Below are 17148 nucleotides of genomic sequence, written 5' to 3'. Positions count from 1 at the left end.
AATGAATTTGTGAGTCAAGTTATCCTTGAGAAATGTTATTTGCATATTATCCAAATATGCCCCTTTCAGCAAAATCAACTGTTGCATTCGTTTTAGGCAATGCCCTTACCTCTCTTTGTTTGAGAAACATTCAGATTCTAGGATGGAAAACCTTATCAGTTTTGCAAATGTATTTAAAAGACATTTTCTGTAGTATTTTTCAGCCATGTGCAGTCTCTAAATTGAAGTAGTATTTGATACTAGTCCCAAGATTTCACACACGAAGTCATATGAAAATTGGGAATTATATAATGATTCTGTTCTCTTTGCTTCAAATAAATTTTTGTTTTCTCAAACTGCTGGATTTTTTTAACCAGACTGTCACTTACTTATTGAAGAGCTACAGAGCAGCCTCTTGGTTTGGAGGTGGTATTGAGATGGTCCCTAAATTACGCTGTATGATATTTTAAGTTTTAATCTTGCGCTGCTTACTTTTAACATCGGTGAGTTTGAAGTGGACTTCTGGCAGTTGTAATTGTTTGGATCATTCTTAGATCTGTCCGTCTTTGCGAACCAGTTTTCTGGATTTTCATCCTTAAATTACCAGGTCTTTTATGTTCTCCTCTAATTAACTTCATATTCTGTCATTTCTGAGTACCCTTCCTATAAGTTTCCTTTCCTGCTTTAGAATAAAGATCCGTAATGAGTTCACAATCCTGAATACTACAAGTTCTGAAACATCTTTAAGTTTAAATCCATGAGCCTTTCATTTCACTTGAATTTCTAAAACGCCTCGCTCATCAATGCTTGTTCTGTTTACATCATACTTTTGTTTTATGTACCTGCAGTTCTTTGTTCCTTTTAAATTAAATAACATCTTTTTATTTTACATTGCAAAATAGAGCTGTCTTGTGTAGCTTCTTAATTTATAATACAGAAGTGATTCACTTAGGTTTCTAAGTCCTAGTTTCTTTTGTGTATTTTCTCCATTGGTGCTCTCAGCAGCTCTGCTAGGTTCTGCAGTCTGGATGAAGCTAGCTGCTTTTTGGCTGGCAGTCAATGCTGTGGTAGAAAGTGGTGAAGAGTATTATTTTCTGGGGAAAAGATATATGGAGATGGCAAGCTGCAGTCTATCCTGTTTTCCATTTGATAGTTTCTTATGGAGTTGTCAAATCTGTTAGATTGAACTCTGTTTCTCTCTACTTGTTATGCTTAGTCTTCTGAGTTGCTGTGTATACACACTTCCAGGTATTTTCGTAGCCATTCTAATATCTGAGCCAGAACAGCAGTTGGTGTTGAAGCTGAAGGCTGTCTTCTTTATGTAACTGTCTGCCATTTAGCTTTTGGAGTATGGTGTATCGTGGTCTGTGCTTTATACCTAAGTTAGGACTTATTTGGATAATTAGCCAATAACTTTAATTTTATAGAAACCCCTCTTCTCTTGAATTGAGGGATAAAACTCCTTTAGACTTTGTTGAAAGCAGTGAGGCAGAATAATTTGGAAACGCTTGTTTTCAGTGTTGAACAAAAACTTGTCAGTTGTGCAAGGTCTGAGCCTTTGCAGTAGACAATGATATAAGCTGTCTAAATGCTGAATATTTGATGGTATTACAATAGTATTTGAGAATCTCCCAGAAAATCAGGACTGGTTTTGCTATGCAGTGTAGGAGCTCTTGATACAAAACACATATAGCTTAAAGAAGGTAGTGGGTAATGGGTTGTGGTGAAAAGATATAACATGAGTAAATCTTAATTTTTCTTGCAGAGCGGCTCAGGTCAGAGGATGGTCAGCCAATGGTACTAAAGTTAAAGGATTGGCCTCCAGGGGAAGACTTCAGAGATATGATGCCTACAAGGTAAGTAAATCTTAACATCAGTACATACAAAAGTGCTGTAGAGACTACAGAAACATTGGTCAAAGAGCTCAGGAAAATATGCTTTTGTTTTCTTTTTGTTCTCTAGGTTTGAGGACTTGATGGAAAATCTTCCTCTTCCTGAATATACAAAGAGAGATGGCAGACTGAATTTGGCTTCCAGGCTGCCGAGCTACTTTGTTCGTCCTGACTTAGGTCCCAAAATGTACAATGCCTATGGTACGTGAGAATAGTTGTGCAGATTTTAATAACTCTTTATTATCCTCATGGAAGGAAGAGGTGTTATCAAAACTCTGAGAACTTATCCTACGTCATGCTTGTGGTTTTTGAGTTGATCCTGTTTATTAAATGTCACAATTGTAAATATATGACTTTGTTTTTTGAATACGTAGTGGAGAAAAGCTCTTAGTTGTGAGGTAGAGGCTTTCATGTGCTTAGTATTTTCAAGCATCAAGATGAGAAAACTGTGAGTGAAACTTAGTGTTAATCAGTTACCTAAATAAAAACACACATTTATAGAAGCTAGCCATGAAGAATTCCTGTTCTGTTAAACAGGTTTTGTGTGCGTAAGATCCTCAAATTTTCACCAATTTTATAAGTGAATACCTAAAATGTTTAACATAAGAAGAATTGCTATTGATGATATATTTCCCAGCGTATTTTATGTGATTTAGAACAGTAGAAAATATTTAAGGAAAGGGTGACCTGCTGTATCTGGCAAAGCGCTGGCTTTTGGGGGGTCTGGGTGCTGTAAGGGCCCTTACCTAAGATCAGTAATTAACTCTCTGTTTTTTGTGATACTTATCCATATTTGTATTGCAATTGGGCTTTCTTAAAGCACAATTTTACGATGTTACAAACTGTCTAAATTAGCTGTGGTGGTTTCTGAGAAGTACTTTACAGTGAGTTAACCTCTGTTCCAAAAAACTTGTATTCTGAACAGGAAACAGATTATGGTGATGGTGGTCCTGAAGTGTAGTGGTAGACTAGTGGTCATCTGTTCATGTTTGATAATGTTCTTGTAATCTCTTAAATTTCTTTCCTTTGTCACTTGTTAGAGGAAGTGTTAGAAGTAGAGAGTGCTATTTAAGGATCAGAGGAAGACAGGATTTCTTATATGAGGAAGTGAAAGCATTGAACAGTAAGCATTTGAGATCCCTTTCTAACCATTAGTCGTAGCCATTTCTGAGGAGTGAGATCATCCAATGCATAAAGGTGTAAGCACTTGGGAGTCTGTGTGTGTTTTTCTTCACTTGGTTGTAATCTGTGATGTTAACAATGAATTGGACAGTAACTACTGTGAATTCAGTGGATCACGTGGATTTTACGGCTAAATATGATAGATTAATTAATTGCTTGAATTAATTGTTGTATTAGTCTCAAAGCCAAAGGAAAACAGTGCCTGAGGATGTGTACTACCTTTGTATTGTAAGCGTCAAGTTCCCTACCATAGATGGTTTCTCTAAGGATCATTTATGCAAAACTGTTGCTTTATAAATTCAGGCTTTATTTTTGAAATGGTTTTGTTATGATGGGGTGAATTATACTATTTCCTGTTTTAAAAAAAAAAAACAAAAAACAAAAAACAAAAACCAATTATGAATAAGCTTCTCACTAGTTCCACGTATGATATGAAAATCGCTGTTCTTTGACATTGGTTCCTGCCTTCATTGCTGCATTAATGTAGCGATCATTACAGATTTTTCAAGAAGGTAAGTTGTTAGGAGATCAGGTAGAATTTGATTTTATTTTACACGCTCTTATAGGCTTAATCACTGCAGAAGACAGACGAGTTGGTACAACAAATCTGCATTTGGATGTGTCTGATGCTGTGAATGTCATGGTGTATGTTGGAATTCCCATTGGAGAAGGGACTCATGATGATGGTAACGTTTGGGGAAAGCTGCTTTCTGTCCATTAAAAATCAGTTACGTCATTGAGAAAGACTATATATTATTGCTTAAGCTTATCATAACAGAGAAACATAACCCAGATATTTAAGGCAGTTTGGGGTGTCTGTAGTGCATATTTAAAAGTGCAGTAATCTTGAATTGGTTCCTAGCTGTGAAAGGAGCAGAATTCTGTTAGGAATTAGGTTGTATAAAGTAGGACAAAAATTATTCTTTTTCCTTATATTTGATAAATTGTAGCTAGTTTGGTTTGAACTAATTGCTAAGGCTTCTGATTAGCTGTCAGTGTACATGCTTTTTTGAATTTTGTTAAGATAAAGCTTGAGGCACTTAAGGTACTCTACAATTCTGCAACTGCTGCAATTTAGTGTTTCAAAAGGCTGCTTCCTGTTCTGTGTGTCAGAAATCAGAAGCTTCATAGTAATACTGCTTTCATGTGGATTCCCCTTGCAGAAGTTTTGAAAACAATTGATGAGGGTGATGCTGATGATGTAACAAAGCAGCGAATCCATGAAGGAAGGGAAAAACCTGGAGCATTGTGGCATATCTATGCTGCCAAGGATGCTGAAAAGATACGGGAACTTCTCCGGAAGGTGTGTTTCTGACAAAGAAAGCTTGAGCCTGTAGGATTTCTTGATAAGCTTAATTATACCAGCTAAATGCTATAAATCGCTATTGGCATCAAGTGCAAAAATGTTCTAATGCTGTCTGTGAGTGTAAATAAGTAGTTTATTTTTTTCCCGGGATTTTAGTTCAGTCTAAGGTCTTCGTGTTAACACGCACCTCACTAAGACCTAAATGAACTTGTTGCCAGTAGTGCCCCACTTTGAAGTAGTTTAAGGTTGCGTTATGTGTGTTGGTGCCTAACTTCTTCTGAGCCAGCGGTATAAAAGTGCTGTGTCATGATGTTTTTTCCTGTTTGTATCTTGGCCCTAGGTTGGAGAGGAACAGGGCCAAGAAAATCCCCCAGATCATGACCCTATTCATGACCAAAGTTGGTATTTGGACCAGACCTTACGTAAGAGACTGTATGATGAGTACGGTGTACAAGGCTGGGCAATAGTGCAGTTCCTAGGAGATGCTGTGTTCATTCCTGCAGGTGCTCCCCATCAGGTAAGTATGTCAACTGTAGGACATGTGGGCAGATATAATTAAGTTTGAAGCACAGTAGAACTTTGACTTCCAAATAACGTAGTTATCATTGCTGACTTAAACTTCTTTCTGTGTGTGTTCAGCTGTTACAGGAATTATATGAATTGAACTGTCATTGTTTTGTTAGTAAAAACAATACAAATACCTGAATTATACATTTACAGTGGTGTGATAGAATTAGGGAAAAAAATACTTAGGATGAATGGTTGGAAAGCATTTGTGTTGTAAATCTTCAGCCTGGGGAACAGAATTCTGAAAAACTGTGGAGATCAGAAGAGAATGACTTCAGGAAACAACAGCATATAGTAATAGATGAGGGAGGATAAGAGGGCAGCTGAGATGTCAGGTCATTTGCTCTGTTTTCTGTGTTTGACATACAGTTCTGTATGAAAATAGGTTACAGTTAATTTTTCTGATGAGTCAATGCAAAAGAACTTCACATGTGTTTGCAGGTGTTTTGGTTGGTTTTTTTTTTTACTAATACTGTATGGTTTGCTCCAGGTTCATAATTTGTACAGTTGCATTAAAGTGGCAGAAGACTTTGTATCTCCAGAACATGTGAAGCACTGCTTTCGTCTGACCCAGGAGTTCAGACACCTATCTAATACTCATACAAACCATGAGGATAAACTACAGGTAACCATTTTGGAGTGACAGTCCCAAGTATGCCCTATGTTTCACCAAGTTTGTTCAGTATTTGAAACCTGTGACTAGTGAACAAGCCAGAAACAACTTTATGCAATTTTGGAGGTTCTTGTTTGGTAAATATTTCAAAAGGTAGTCAGTGTATCTATGTCTACAGTATTATAGAAACAAAAACTAATAATAAACTTCTGACTTCCCGGAGAACTTTCCCACTATTAAACTAGTGCATGTGTCAGTTTTAGGTTATAACTGGATGAATCCTAAATAATGGTGACGCATAGCAGGAAGCAAATCCTTACCAAAAAAAAGGAAAAAGCAATGCTGTGCTTTGAATAGATGTTTATTTTACTGAGGAAACCTTGTATTTATTTCTCTATTGCCTAAAAGTTGCTCTGGAAGTGAAGACTTGCTTATTTAAGTCAGCCCTGAAAAGGGAAGTGGAATGTGCTTCAAGAAATGTGCTTTGAAGAAATGCAACTCTTTGAACCATAGTTCTGCACAAAATATATTCACTGAACAGAAAAAGTACGCCGTAGGACTTACTGCCTTGAAAACATGGAGAAGACTATAAGGAGACCTTTCTTGATTTCACTGATGTATGCTTCTAAGGACTTAATTAACAGCATAGTTTGCAAATGTTGTCAGCATATTTGTTTATTTATAATCTCATGCGTGTAGAATGAAGGGAGGTGAAGATTTGCTGAAATAGCCGTTCTTGGGAAAATGAATACTCGGTATTGAGCCAGCCTTTCTTCCAGGAATGTTGCCCACAAACATCAGAACCTGCATGTTAATTCTCTCAAAGAATTCACTGAAAAATTGCTGTAGATTTCTGTATGTTTTTTGCATATATTCTTAAAGTAAAGCAGAAAACTCAGCTGTAATTTTGAAGAATCCAACTTCTAACACTGCTCAGCTGTAGTTATACAGGCGTGGAAGCATACCTGTAAATGGATTGGTTTTACATCTTTGTAACTTTCAATTTCTCAGTTTTCGTATAATACTATGTGCATTTTTCATACACTTGTTTTTGTGTTTAAATCTTATAGATATGAGGCAGAATAACTAGGCTAAGTTCTTAAACTGTCACACATTCAATACAAAATACTGTGAGATCCTAAGTACATCACTGGTATTGTTTTGCACATAGTAGTGCTTTGGAAAAAGCTGCACATTTAGTGATGAAACTGTTCTGCTCAGTAGCTAGAAACTAAAATCAAATAAACGTAAATCAGAAAAGTCAGAAATAAGGTACAGCTTTAGGTAGCTAAACATGAAGCAGAACGCTGTGGGCAATGGATTCACCTCTGATCTTGTTTGGCCTTTTGGAGAACGCACAAATTAAAAGAATATCTGGGCTCCATGCAAAAACAATGGGATGATTTGTTGCATTTTCTTAACTTAGACAGTTTAGCCATATGATTTATCTTCGCATAGGTAAATGAGTTGGTGACTAAACGATCTGTAGATAAATCAGTGCAGGTCTCTGAGATAGTTCTGCGGTAACAGTTTAAATTTTGTGCTGTTGATATCCTGAAGCTGTAATAGTCTACTTAATGTATACTTGCTAACTAATCACAAATTCAGCTACCAGGGTTGACTCCTTGTTGTGTGGAGAAGTTGATTTTTTTTTTTCTCCTATTTACAGGTGAAGAACATTATCTACCATGCAGTGAAAGACGCTGTTGGCACACTGAAAGCTCATGAATCCAAGCTAGCTAGATCATAGGAACTGCTATGTCCAAGAACCCTGTGAAGTAAGCCTTTTGCTCACAGTATATACAGGGACTGCACCTGTCTGCCTCTGCAGGAGTGGAGGCTTCTCGCTGAGAGCTGGTCTGGTTCATATTATACACTCTTCAGCTACTGTTTTCTACGCTGCCTCAACACTGAAGGTCTAATGGAAGGTTGCACTTGTACATGCAGAATTCCAGATTCAAATGAAAGGTGACATGTCCCTTTCTTGTGGCCTTTTGCAAATTGGGAGAACATGGAAACCACTTCGTGTTCATATGTATTATGGTCAGAAATGGTGAAAAGAGTGTGGATGTCTTTCCTCATGCCTAGTTAGTCTCCTTGAAGGTAGCAAAATTTGCTGGAGATGGGTCATTCTACTGCAGACTTAGCTGGTAGCTGCTGAAAGAGTGTGAGTAACAGTAGCCCAACTGCAGAAATTTACATAAATTTCCCATGTGAGATACAGGCCAAGGAAAAAGCTATTCTCTGCACTCCCCTTTTTGCAGCCATTTCCCTATACACTGTAGAGTTGCAGAACTAAAGGGAGAACCCACTTTTTTTTTTTCCCCAGGAGACTCCAGAAACAGGAGAATTGTGTATTTAGTGAAAAACTAGGTTTGTAGTTAAACAGTTAATATTTCATGAAAGTAGATATTTTTAGTATTTTTGAAGTACCACAACTGTTCTTGGATTTTCAAGGAAAGGTGTATTATGTTTAGTCTTCCTTTCAATAAAATCAATAAGCGATTTTTAGAAAGCAGTCCAAAATAGCACAAAAACAGCCAAAGGAGAGTGAATAGAAATTGACAAGCCCACCTTCCTTACCCGTATTCCTCACTTGTCTTCTCCCGTCTCCCCACTGCTTCCACAGAATGAGAAGTAAAAAGGAGTTGGAGCTCTATTCTCCCATAGAGATGTTGTACATCTCTACCTGCACTGGTAGCTACAGGCAATAGTTTTTCGAGTACCAGTGCTAGCTGAAAACATTTATCCTTTCGAAAGTGAAGGAAAAGTTGTGCTTCGAGTATCAACTTTGTCCAGAACTATTTTAAGTAAAATGTTCCTGCTTGATAGAACTGTATTGAGATTTTACTAATGTCAGCATTGATGCAATGAATTTCATTGTCTGGGTACATAGGGAAATATATCTACCTTATATCCAGCTGTACTGTAGTGCCACCTGCAGGCCTGTTAATATGTTCACGGTTATTTCATTTTTTTTTAAATAAAAGTCATTTACTGTAACAGTCTGGACAGTTTCTTTCAGACTTGGACACTGATATTCCTGCTGTGAAGTTATCTCAGCTTCTGCCTCTGAGTAGCGTAAACTGCCTGACAACTTCTTGCTGTGTGTCTGACTAGAAGGCTTGAGTATTTTATGTGTGGATGGGAGCGTGCCAGTCTGCCTGCAGATTCTTTTTTTCTTCAGAGGTAGTTTGGGAAGAGGATCTATTTCGTCATAAACCTCGTCTGTTGTGCAGTGCTCCCAGCCTCTTTGTTATCTTTGTACGAGGTTGGGGTTTGGGTAGTCCCCCTCTGCTCTGCCCTTGTGAGGCCCCATCTGGAATACTGTGCCCAAGCCTCGGGCCCCCAGTACAGAAAGGATGCAGATCTGCTGGACTGAGTGCAGAGGACTTACAGAGATCATCAAAGAGCTCTTCTGTGGAGAAAGATAGAGGAAGATGGGCATATTTAGTTTGGAGAAGAGGCTTCGTGGAGATACCATTGTAGCCTTCTAGTACTTGAAGGGAGTTTGCAAGCAGGAGGGGAACCGACTTTTATTACTGTCTGATAGTGATAGGACAAGGGAGAATAGCTTTTAACTAAAAGAGGGATAGATATTGGGGTTAGGTGATAGGTATTAGGAATACATTTTTCAGTGAGAGGGTGGTGAGGTGCTGGAACAGTTTGTGCAGAGGCGTGGATGCTCCATCTTTGGAGGCGTATTCAAGGCCAGGTTGGGATCCTGGGCAGCTTGATCTGGTGGTTGTCAAGTCTGCCTGTGGCAGGGGAGTTGAAATGGTTTTTAAGGTCCCCTCCAAATGAAGCCATTCGGTGATTCTGTGATCTCCTGTAACTGCTTCATATAGAGAGCAAAACTAGCAAACTGAAGTGATCATGAAGTTGTTTTAAGATCTGCAAACAGCAGTTCTATCTCATGGTTTTCTGCTTATGATCTTTTTTAGAAGCAGCATCTGTGAAACATGGAATCATAATCAAATAAAAGGGTACGAATTTTTTTAGCAGAGGGGAAATAAAAACTTTGATTTGCAAGTCTTAAAATTGTTTGCTGCAATCATGACATAAATGCTACTGAATGCTGACTTTCTGTTACAGGATGGAGCTGCATAAGACAGTGGGCAGGCAGTATTTTCAATATTGGCTTTACATTCTGCTTGTTTTTTTAGCTGGAATCCTGTGATACTGGAATCAACTGGAAGCAGGGATACAGGCTTTTATGGCTGTATACCTGCCCACGTGAAGTTAGAATGCATTCACAATGCAGAAGGTTTGATGTGTGTTTACCCGTGCGAGGGCATGCTCAGCGCTGTCATTTGGCTGGTTCAGTCTTCAAAATGTTACGTGGGATGTACGCATCTCTTCTGGTCGTAGATTAAAAAAATCTCCCGTCTGAAGATCTCTCTTACTAACTCAACAGCTTCCTTATTTGATATTGGTTAAAAAATGCAACAGTCTGCAAAGGTTGACTTTGCAAAACTTAATATTTTCTCTGTTTATAAACTGTATTCTGAGGCAAAATAAATATGGAAAAAAGTAACTAAAATGTTGATGGCTGTGACCCATTTGCTAATCCTCAGCTCTGAGGTAATCTATTCTAGAACCTGAGGATGTGGAATCAGAACTGTAGTGGAGAAGTTGGGTGTCAAACAGTAATTTGGATTTACCTGAAATAAGAGTAAGATGAAAGAGTTTATCATGCACAAATATTCTTTAAAATGTATTACTCCTGTGTGTATAGCACTTCCCTCTTTTTTTTCCTCATTTGCAGTTAACAATTAGTGCTTGAGGTACACGACACGTACTAGTGACTTGCTCAGCCTTTTAGCCTATCTTAAAAGTATTGCTTAGGTGGAAAATGTGTGTGGAGCTACATCACGTGTGAATGGAGCACAGTATGAAAACACCCGTGGACAGTGTATCTTAGAGGAATTTCTTACTAAGGCCCATAATTATTCTGCAAGTTTCATCCAAAGCCACTCTTGTGTTCTTGATGCTGAGTAATTGTTATTTCTCTTAATTACAGCAGCTTCTACGTGAACCTCTAGTTGGCAGGATCTCCACATCTGACCTGGCATCGGTCTAAATGTAGTTTTGCTGAAGTTTCTCTACTCAGGGAGGGTTTTATTTCTTTGCCTGATTGTTCAGGCTATAATGGCCAGTAATCAGCTATTTTAAGCATTTGTAGAATACATTTGTCACAAGTTGCTCCAGCAGTAGCATATCTGATAGAAAAACAACCTGAATTTGAAAACAACTTTTCTTCTGCTCTTAGATAAGTCTTCCAGTCTCAGTTATACAACATTATGCTGTGTAAGTAACAATAAAATACTACTAGCAATAAATCGTACTCTTTACTACATTTGTCTTGCAGCCAGCTTTTGTTACAAAAGTAGCCTTTCAGTACTAACAGCTTCTCCTTGTTAGAAGGTAAGTTAATGGATTAATTTATCATTCTTTGGAAAGAAATAAAGCTTATTACTAACTATATGCTGCTGTCTTAAAATGCTTCTGCTAAACTTGTTCTAAACTCGGTTTGCCACTTAATGGTGAGCACTCATGACGTTTGTAAGTCTGCTTGCTTTATTAATATTGATGTTTGTATTTTGTTGTTTATGTCAATATATCACTGCAAACGTTCAGACTGTTCCTCGATGCACTGAACTATGTAAAACGCTACGGCACGCTTCCTTTGTTTGCTGCTCACTCATGCTGCATTCTCTTCATACGTTGTACCCAAGATGTCTCCAAATTTTACCTGTTCTGTCAGCATCTTTTGCTCACTTAGATGTGAACACATAGTTCAGGTACCAGAGCTGTTGTAAGCTGATAGGAAACTGGTGGGAATAAACAGACAGTCATTCTCAGGAGGGAAGTGCACGTTTTGTTGCTTGGACTTGTGAAAGCATATTCCTTTTATTCTATCTGTAGGTAATTTGTGCTGCCAGTATTGTAAATTGTGCAGTCCCTTATGCAATCATTTTGTGGCCATTTGTATCCACGAGCAGACTGTGACAAAATGCTCTTTGTCACTGTCTGTAGCAACAGTTTTGTTTTCAGGTCTTAGATGTAATGGAAATTTGCTGATGTTTTGTGTTTTTCATCATTGCTCATTATGCTGAGGTTCATGCATCCGTGAGAAAATTATTCCCTAGCAACTCATTGTTTTTGGTTGGTCTTTGGTTTACTCCCTTTTCAGAAGGGCTATTTTCACAAGTAATGAGATTCTGCCATGGTAGCTGCCTTTTTTTTAATATATTTTTGTTGTTTGGGTTCTTTTTGTTATTTATGTTTTGGTAGTAAGAAGTTACATTAGGCTTTCTAGCAATTTTTTTTTTTTTTTTTTTAATTAAAAAACGGCTTATCTGATGATCATCTTAACATGATTCAAAGATCAGTGTGCAGAGCCTGATCAGTCTTTGTCTCTAGTTTACTTAGGGGGTGCAAAGCAGTCCGTTAATTAACTCTTGCAATGGCTGAAGGAAAGGATTCTCTGAACAGTACTCTTGGTTGAGTTGTTAAAACAGTCTTTGCTACTGTGTTTTCTGGTATGCTGCTGTGTCTAAATATGCAGATGGATAATATTTACTCCCCTCCTCTACAGCTTTATTTGGATAGCTGGGCAATTCTAGGCCTCACAGTGATTCTCAAGAGCAAGAGAACCTGGCACTGTGGAGTTATCCTGGAACCAGCCTTCATCCCTTAGTTTGATGACACTGACTCGTGTCTGTTAACTAGTTGAATTTCGCATCCCGGGAAGTGGGAGCCTTGGAAAGATTTTTGAATTTACGTCATCTAGATTTTAGCAGCGTTTTGGCTGTTGTGTTGCACCCTGTAGAGCAGGTAACTTCTATCTTTGGAAGACTGCTTTATCCGTAGTCTCTTCTGCTGCTCCTGAAGCATCTGTCACCTTAAGTCATCGCTCCCTCTTCTGCAGCCTTTCTTACATCGTGCATGTTACTCGCCTACCATCTTTCCGGCAGGATCTCTTTACAGCCCTTTCTCCGCCCGGGAGAGGCCGCTCGGCCCCCAGGGAGCGCGCAGTTCTCGCGCCTCGAGCGAACGGCTGCGGGCACCGCCCGAACGGGGCGGGGAGGTTGGGGGCGCGATGCGGCCCGTCGACTCCGCCCCTGTAAGAGGCCGGGGCGGGGCTGCACGGTGCTCGCTGCGGGACCCGCCCTTTAAGAGCCGCCTCCCGCCGCCGCGGAGCCGTGCGTCGCCGCCCGACTCTGCCCGGCGCCGCCATGGTCTCCTGGATCATCTCCCGTCTCGTGGTGTGAGTACCGCAGTCTGGGAGGAAGGGATGCGCGGGGCGTTCGAGGGCCGGGTGCCCCGCTTCGGGCGCGGCCGCCGCCTGGAACGGGAGCTGCGGCGGTGCCGCGGATTGCAGCCCGGAGAAGAACCGGGAAGAACTGGGGGGGACCGCGGTGCGTCCTGGCGGCTCTGCGCAGGCTTCCGCGGCCCTGGAGCGGCGGCCTCCTGTAAGGGCGGCGCCGCTGCGGTGGAGGCGGCCGAGCCTTTCCTGCGGCGGCCGCGGAGGAGTGGGAGCCGCCGGGGGCTCCCGGCCGTGGAGGCAGGCAGGGGCGACGGCGGTGCGGGACGCAGGGAGTCGCGAGGTGCTGAGGGGTTTGTTCTTCTTGCAGGCTGATATTCGGTACGCTCTACCCCGCTTACTCCTCCTACAAGGCCGTGAAGACGAAAAACGTGAAGGAATACGTGAGTATGGGTTCGCTGTGTGACCAACGCTCTCCTCCACTTTCCTTCGCCCTGCCGATCCACAGCTCGACCCGGTGGTGCCGGGAGCCGCCCGCCCCGCAGTGCTGCCGGGTCGGCCAGGCTGCCTAACGAGCAGCCCCGACGGGCTTTGGAGAAGTTGCTGGCGAAGGATGCGTGCTGAAATGGGAGGCTTAAAGCTGTAAATGTGGGTTGGGGGCTTGTTTTTTTGTTTTCCCAGGAAATGTCTGAGGAAGGAGAAGTGGGAGGAAACACTGCAGTCTGGAAGCACGTGAAAGTCCAGGGACGAGTTATTTCTTGAACTCTTTTCTTATGCACTGTCGTTCTACATCTCTTTCAGTACTGCTTCTGTTTTCTTCTAATGGCCTGAGCAATCTTGCCTGATTTGTGTTTTCTTACCTACCTTGCTGTTATCAACAGTTTCTCTTGGTTGGGTCTTCATTCCCATTCCTTCCTGCAATTATTTCTCTCTCTCTGTCTGTGCCTATGCTATTGTTGCAATTGTGTTATTTAAACCACCACGGGGTTTTCAGTGATGAAATGTGCCACCTTTAGAGAAGTGCTGTTGTTCAAAGGTGATTAGCGGAGGTAAGTTATTTGGCTTATGGGTAGGATGGATTTATTTCTGTTTAGGGTAATGAATAGTCAGATAGAGAAGAGAGGTAATGTGACTGAGTAGGACGTAATTTACTGATGCTGCTTTGCAGTATAGTCTGAGATTCTTCATCCAACCAACTCTGTTTGCTACTTGCAAAACAGCACGTCAGTGATAAATGTTGCAGGATCTTTCTTATGCTGCTTTAGTCTTATAAAACTGCCTAGACATTTCCTGTGCCTTTACCTAAAATTCAGCTCATGGGGTTTAGTATGTAAGAGAGGCTGATGTGAAATTGTCTCGTAGTAGAAAGCTTTAAAAACAACAGTTAGCTCAGCTGATTTTTACTTTTCCGTTCTTTCTTTCTTTCCTTCAACAGAGAAGGAAAAATGTCAATGTTCAGTATATGCTGACATCCAGAAGAGCGTTTAGGAGTTGGCATTAGAGGTATAGTCAGGAATACTTTGAACCTTACTGAACTTAGGGTTAGAGTTAAGGAGTTCGTGGCCCCAAGTAGTCTTTGAATTTGTAGGCACACTTTACAGTAAGAACTGGCTTATTTTCTGTGGGTAGGTTGACTGCTGAGGTACAGAAACGCGATGTCTTGCAGATTATAAACATTGCACTGATTTGATTTTCTTTTGGTAAATGTTACCTATATTGCAGCAGGTCTTGCTTAATCTGGTGATGAAAAAGAAATGAAATACAGTACTAGTTTCATTAAGTTTTTAGAACCAAAATGGCAGCTAATTACATGTTAGTAACCTGATCTTTGATTCAAGGAAACACATCTGAAATAACAAAATCCATCTTTTCTTAAATTATTTATTCTGAAGAGGACTATATCAGAACTAAACATGTATATAATAGATTCCAGCTGTCCAAATCATTAATCTTTAGAGGGCTTTGTGTTTTTCAAGAGAAGCAGAGGGACCAGAACAAAGAAGTTTTGTTTAAACATAGTAAAGGGGAGAATGATATCTGTTCAAACTACTCATGTGAAATGTCAGTGGAAAGCTTGAATGCTGTGATGCGTGGTTATAAAGCTAGCTGTGTCTGTGCACTACAACATGCTCATAATGCTGAAGAACCAACACAGGTGGTGGGGGAAGACCTTGCAGATATATCTGTGGGGAGAGTATGATGCACTGAAGGCTACCGTGATACAGATTGAGACGCCAGATGCAGTTCAGCAATGGTGTTCAAGTACAGTGCAATTGCTTTTACCCGCCGTGACAAAGATTCAAGTCCTCAACCAGCCTTGACAGACAGCCTCTGGTACCTTACGCTGTTTTAAATGTTTTTTTTTTTCCTTTTACATGTAGTGTGTAGCTTTGATAGATCTACATTTCATTTATGGTTTTGTACTTAGTGAGTTGATTTAGGTTATTGGTGCAAACTGGGGAAGTGATTTATGTGCATATGTGCAATCAGCTGAAATAGGTGTTTATTCATCTGTTGAGCAACAAGGACCTGACATCTCTTTAATGTATCAAAGAACAAATATAGCTTAGCTTGACTGTCAGTTTTTTGAAGATGTTAGTGATCTGTGGATTAGAAATATAAGGAAAATAAAGAAATATTTTTCCCTATCTGCCACTCCCCATGCTTTCTGCTTTTCTAGCTTCTGAGGATGTACACTTCAGTGACTTCTAGACCTAGAACTTCAGTCCTCTGCCATATTTAACTGCGTTTCTTTTCCTCTGTGGGTAGAGGGGTAGAATGAATGATGGTAAGAGGAGAAGAGGGCAAGGCCCAGATCCATTTCCCTTATTGAACATGAGAATATGCCATACATTTAAACATACCACGCATTTGAACAGTAACATAGCAATGTTTTTTTTACTTCTCCACATTTCCACTCAGTTCTCCTGACCATTGCATTACTACTACAAAGGTCTGGTAAGACAGAGCTTAGTTTTATAGTCTACTGTGATTATTTCTGGGTGTCAAGAGCTAACTTATGTAACCATGGTACTTACCTCTTTCTGATATTGTTTTCTTTCTGAAAATGAAATTTTTATCCTTTCTTTTGTCTTTTTCCTTCCATTTTTGTCTTCTCTTTTGTGTCTTTGAACCAACTGTTAATCCTCAAGAGTCCTTACCTTTTATCTCCAACAGTACTATATTTTAATGTTTATATAAGCTTGTTGGAAACATTGTAGTGACTCTGTAGCCCCTATAGGGAAGCAGTGTAGCAAGAGGTAGGGATAGTGTAGCTTGGGGATAAGTAAATAATTTGTCTCTTTCTAGCAACAGAGTAAGTCTGATATTTTGAGTGTCATCTGCAAATTAACTTTGACCCTTTCTGAACAAATGTAATCATTGACTCATAAAATGACCTTAAAGATTGCATTGTTCCAATCCCCCTGCCATGGGCAAGGACATGTACTACGAGATCAGGTTGCCTAAAGACCCAGCCAGCCTTGAGCACTTTCAGGTATGCGGCATCCACAAGTCTGGGCAACACGTTCCAGTGCCTCACAGCCCTCAACACAAAGAATGTCTTCCTAACTGCTAATCTCAACCTACCCTCTCTTAGCTTAAAACCGTGACCTGATGTCCTTACCACTGCACTCCAATAAAGAATCTTTCCCGGTCTTTCCTGTAGGCCCCCTGTAAATACTGGAAGGCCACTGTTAGGTCTCAGCCTGTCTTCATAGATCAGAGGGCTCCAGCTTTCTGATCATCTTTGTGGCCACTCTGAGCCTGCTCAAACAAATTTGTCTCTCTTATGCTGGGGACCCGGGATCCAAATGCAGTATGTAGGTGGGCTCCCATGAGAGTGGAGAAGGGGAGAACCACCTTCCTCAGCCTACTGTACATGCATCCTTTGACACAGCTCAGGATACAATTGGCCTTCTGGGCTGCAAGTCCAGCTTCATCAACATCAGCTTTCCATTCAGTACCCCCGAATCCTCCGCAGTGCTGCTCTCCATCCACTCACTGCCCAGCCTGAACTCATGTTTGTGATTGCCCTGGCCCAGACGCAGGACCTCGTGCTTGGCCTTGTTGAACTTTGTGGCATTTGCAAGGCCCCAGCTCTCAGGGCCATCCAGGTCCCTCTGGACGGCATCCCTTCTGTCACAGAATCACACAGAATCACAGAATTGTAGGGGTTGGAAGGGACCTCCAGAGATCATCGAGTCCAACCCCCCCTGCCAAAGCAGGTTCCCTACAGCAGGTCGCACAGGTAGGCATCCAGGCAGGTCTTGAACATCTCACGGAGTTGACTAGATCAATCTATGTCCGTGACAGAGGCGACAGGCCTCTGCCCTCCCTC

General features: G+C 40.7%; 2 protein-coding genes across 9 annotated transcripts in view; both read left to right on the top strand.

The window, feature by feature from the left end:
* The window catches only part of KDM3B (lysine demethylase 3B), a 50233-nt gene extending 41691 nt beyond the window's left edge, over positions 1-8542 (top strand). For both annotated transcript variants that reach the window (XM_042881506.1, XM_042881507.1), the window contains exons 18-24: positions 1745-1835; positions 1942-2072; positions 3620-3739; positions 4217-4356; positions 4700-4876; positions 5417-5551; positions 7209-8542. In XM_042881506.1, the coding sequence (XP_042737440.1) occupies positions 1745-1835; positions 1942-2072; positions 3620-3739; positions 4217-4356; positions 4700-4876; positions 5417-5551; positions 7209-7289 (875 nt within the window). In that variant the 3' untranslated portion in view covers positions 7290-8542. The remainder of the gene's footprint in view (positions 1-1744; positions 1836-1941; positions 2073-3619; positions 3740-4216; positions 4357-4699; positions 4877-5416; positions 5552-7208) is intronic.
* Positions 8543-12750: 4208 nt separating this feature from the next.
* Positions 12751-17148, top strand: part of REEP2 (receptor accessory protein 2) — a 10303-nt gene continuing 5905 nt past the window's right edge. For 2 of the 7 annotated variants that reach the window (XM_042881530.1, XM_042881524.1), the window contains exons 1-2: positions 12751-12812; positions 13180-13256. In XM_042881530.1, coding sequence (XP_042737464.1) covers positions 12781-12812; positions 13180-13256 — 109 coding nt within the window. In that variant the 5' untranslated portion in view covers positions 12751-12780. Of the gene's footprint in view, positions 12813-13179; positions 13257-13490; positions 15768-17148 lie in introns of those variants that run through there. The other 5 variants (XM_042881523.1, XM_042881528.1, XM_042881526.1 and 2 more) reach the window with 5 other exon arrangements.

The sequence above is a fragment of the Lagopus leucura genome, unplaced genomic scaffold, assembly GCF_019238085.1.
Source record: "Lagopus leucura isolate 7727_CA_CO unplaced genomic scaffold, USGS_WTPT01 Super-Scaffold_100030, whole genome shotgun sequence".
In the NCBI taxonomy this organism is placed as follows: Eukaryota; Metazoa; Chordata; class Aves; order Galliformes; family Phasianidae; genus Lagopus; species Lagopus leucura.
This window is presented reverse-complemented; position numbering and strand designations above follow the sequence as displayed.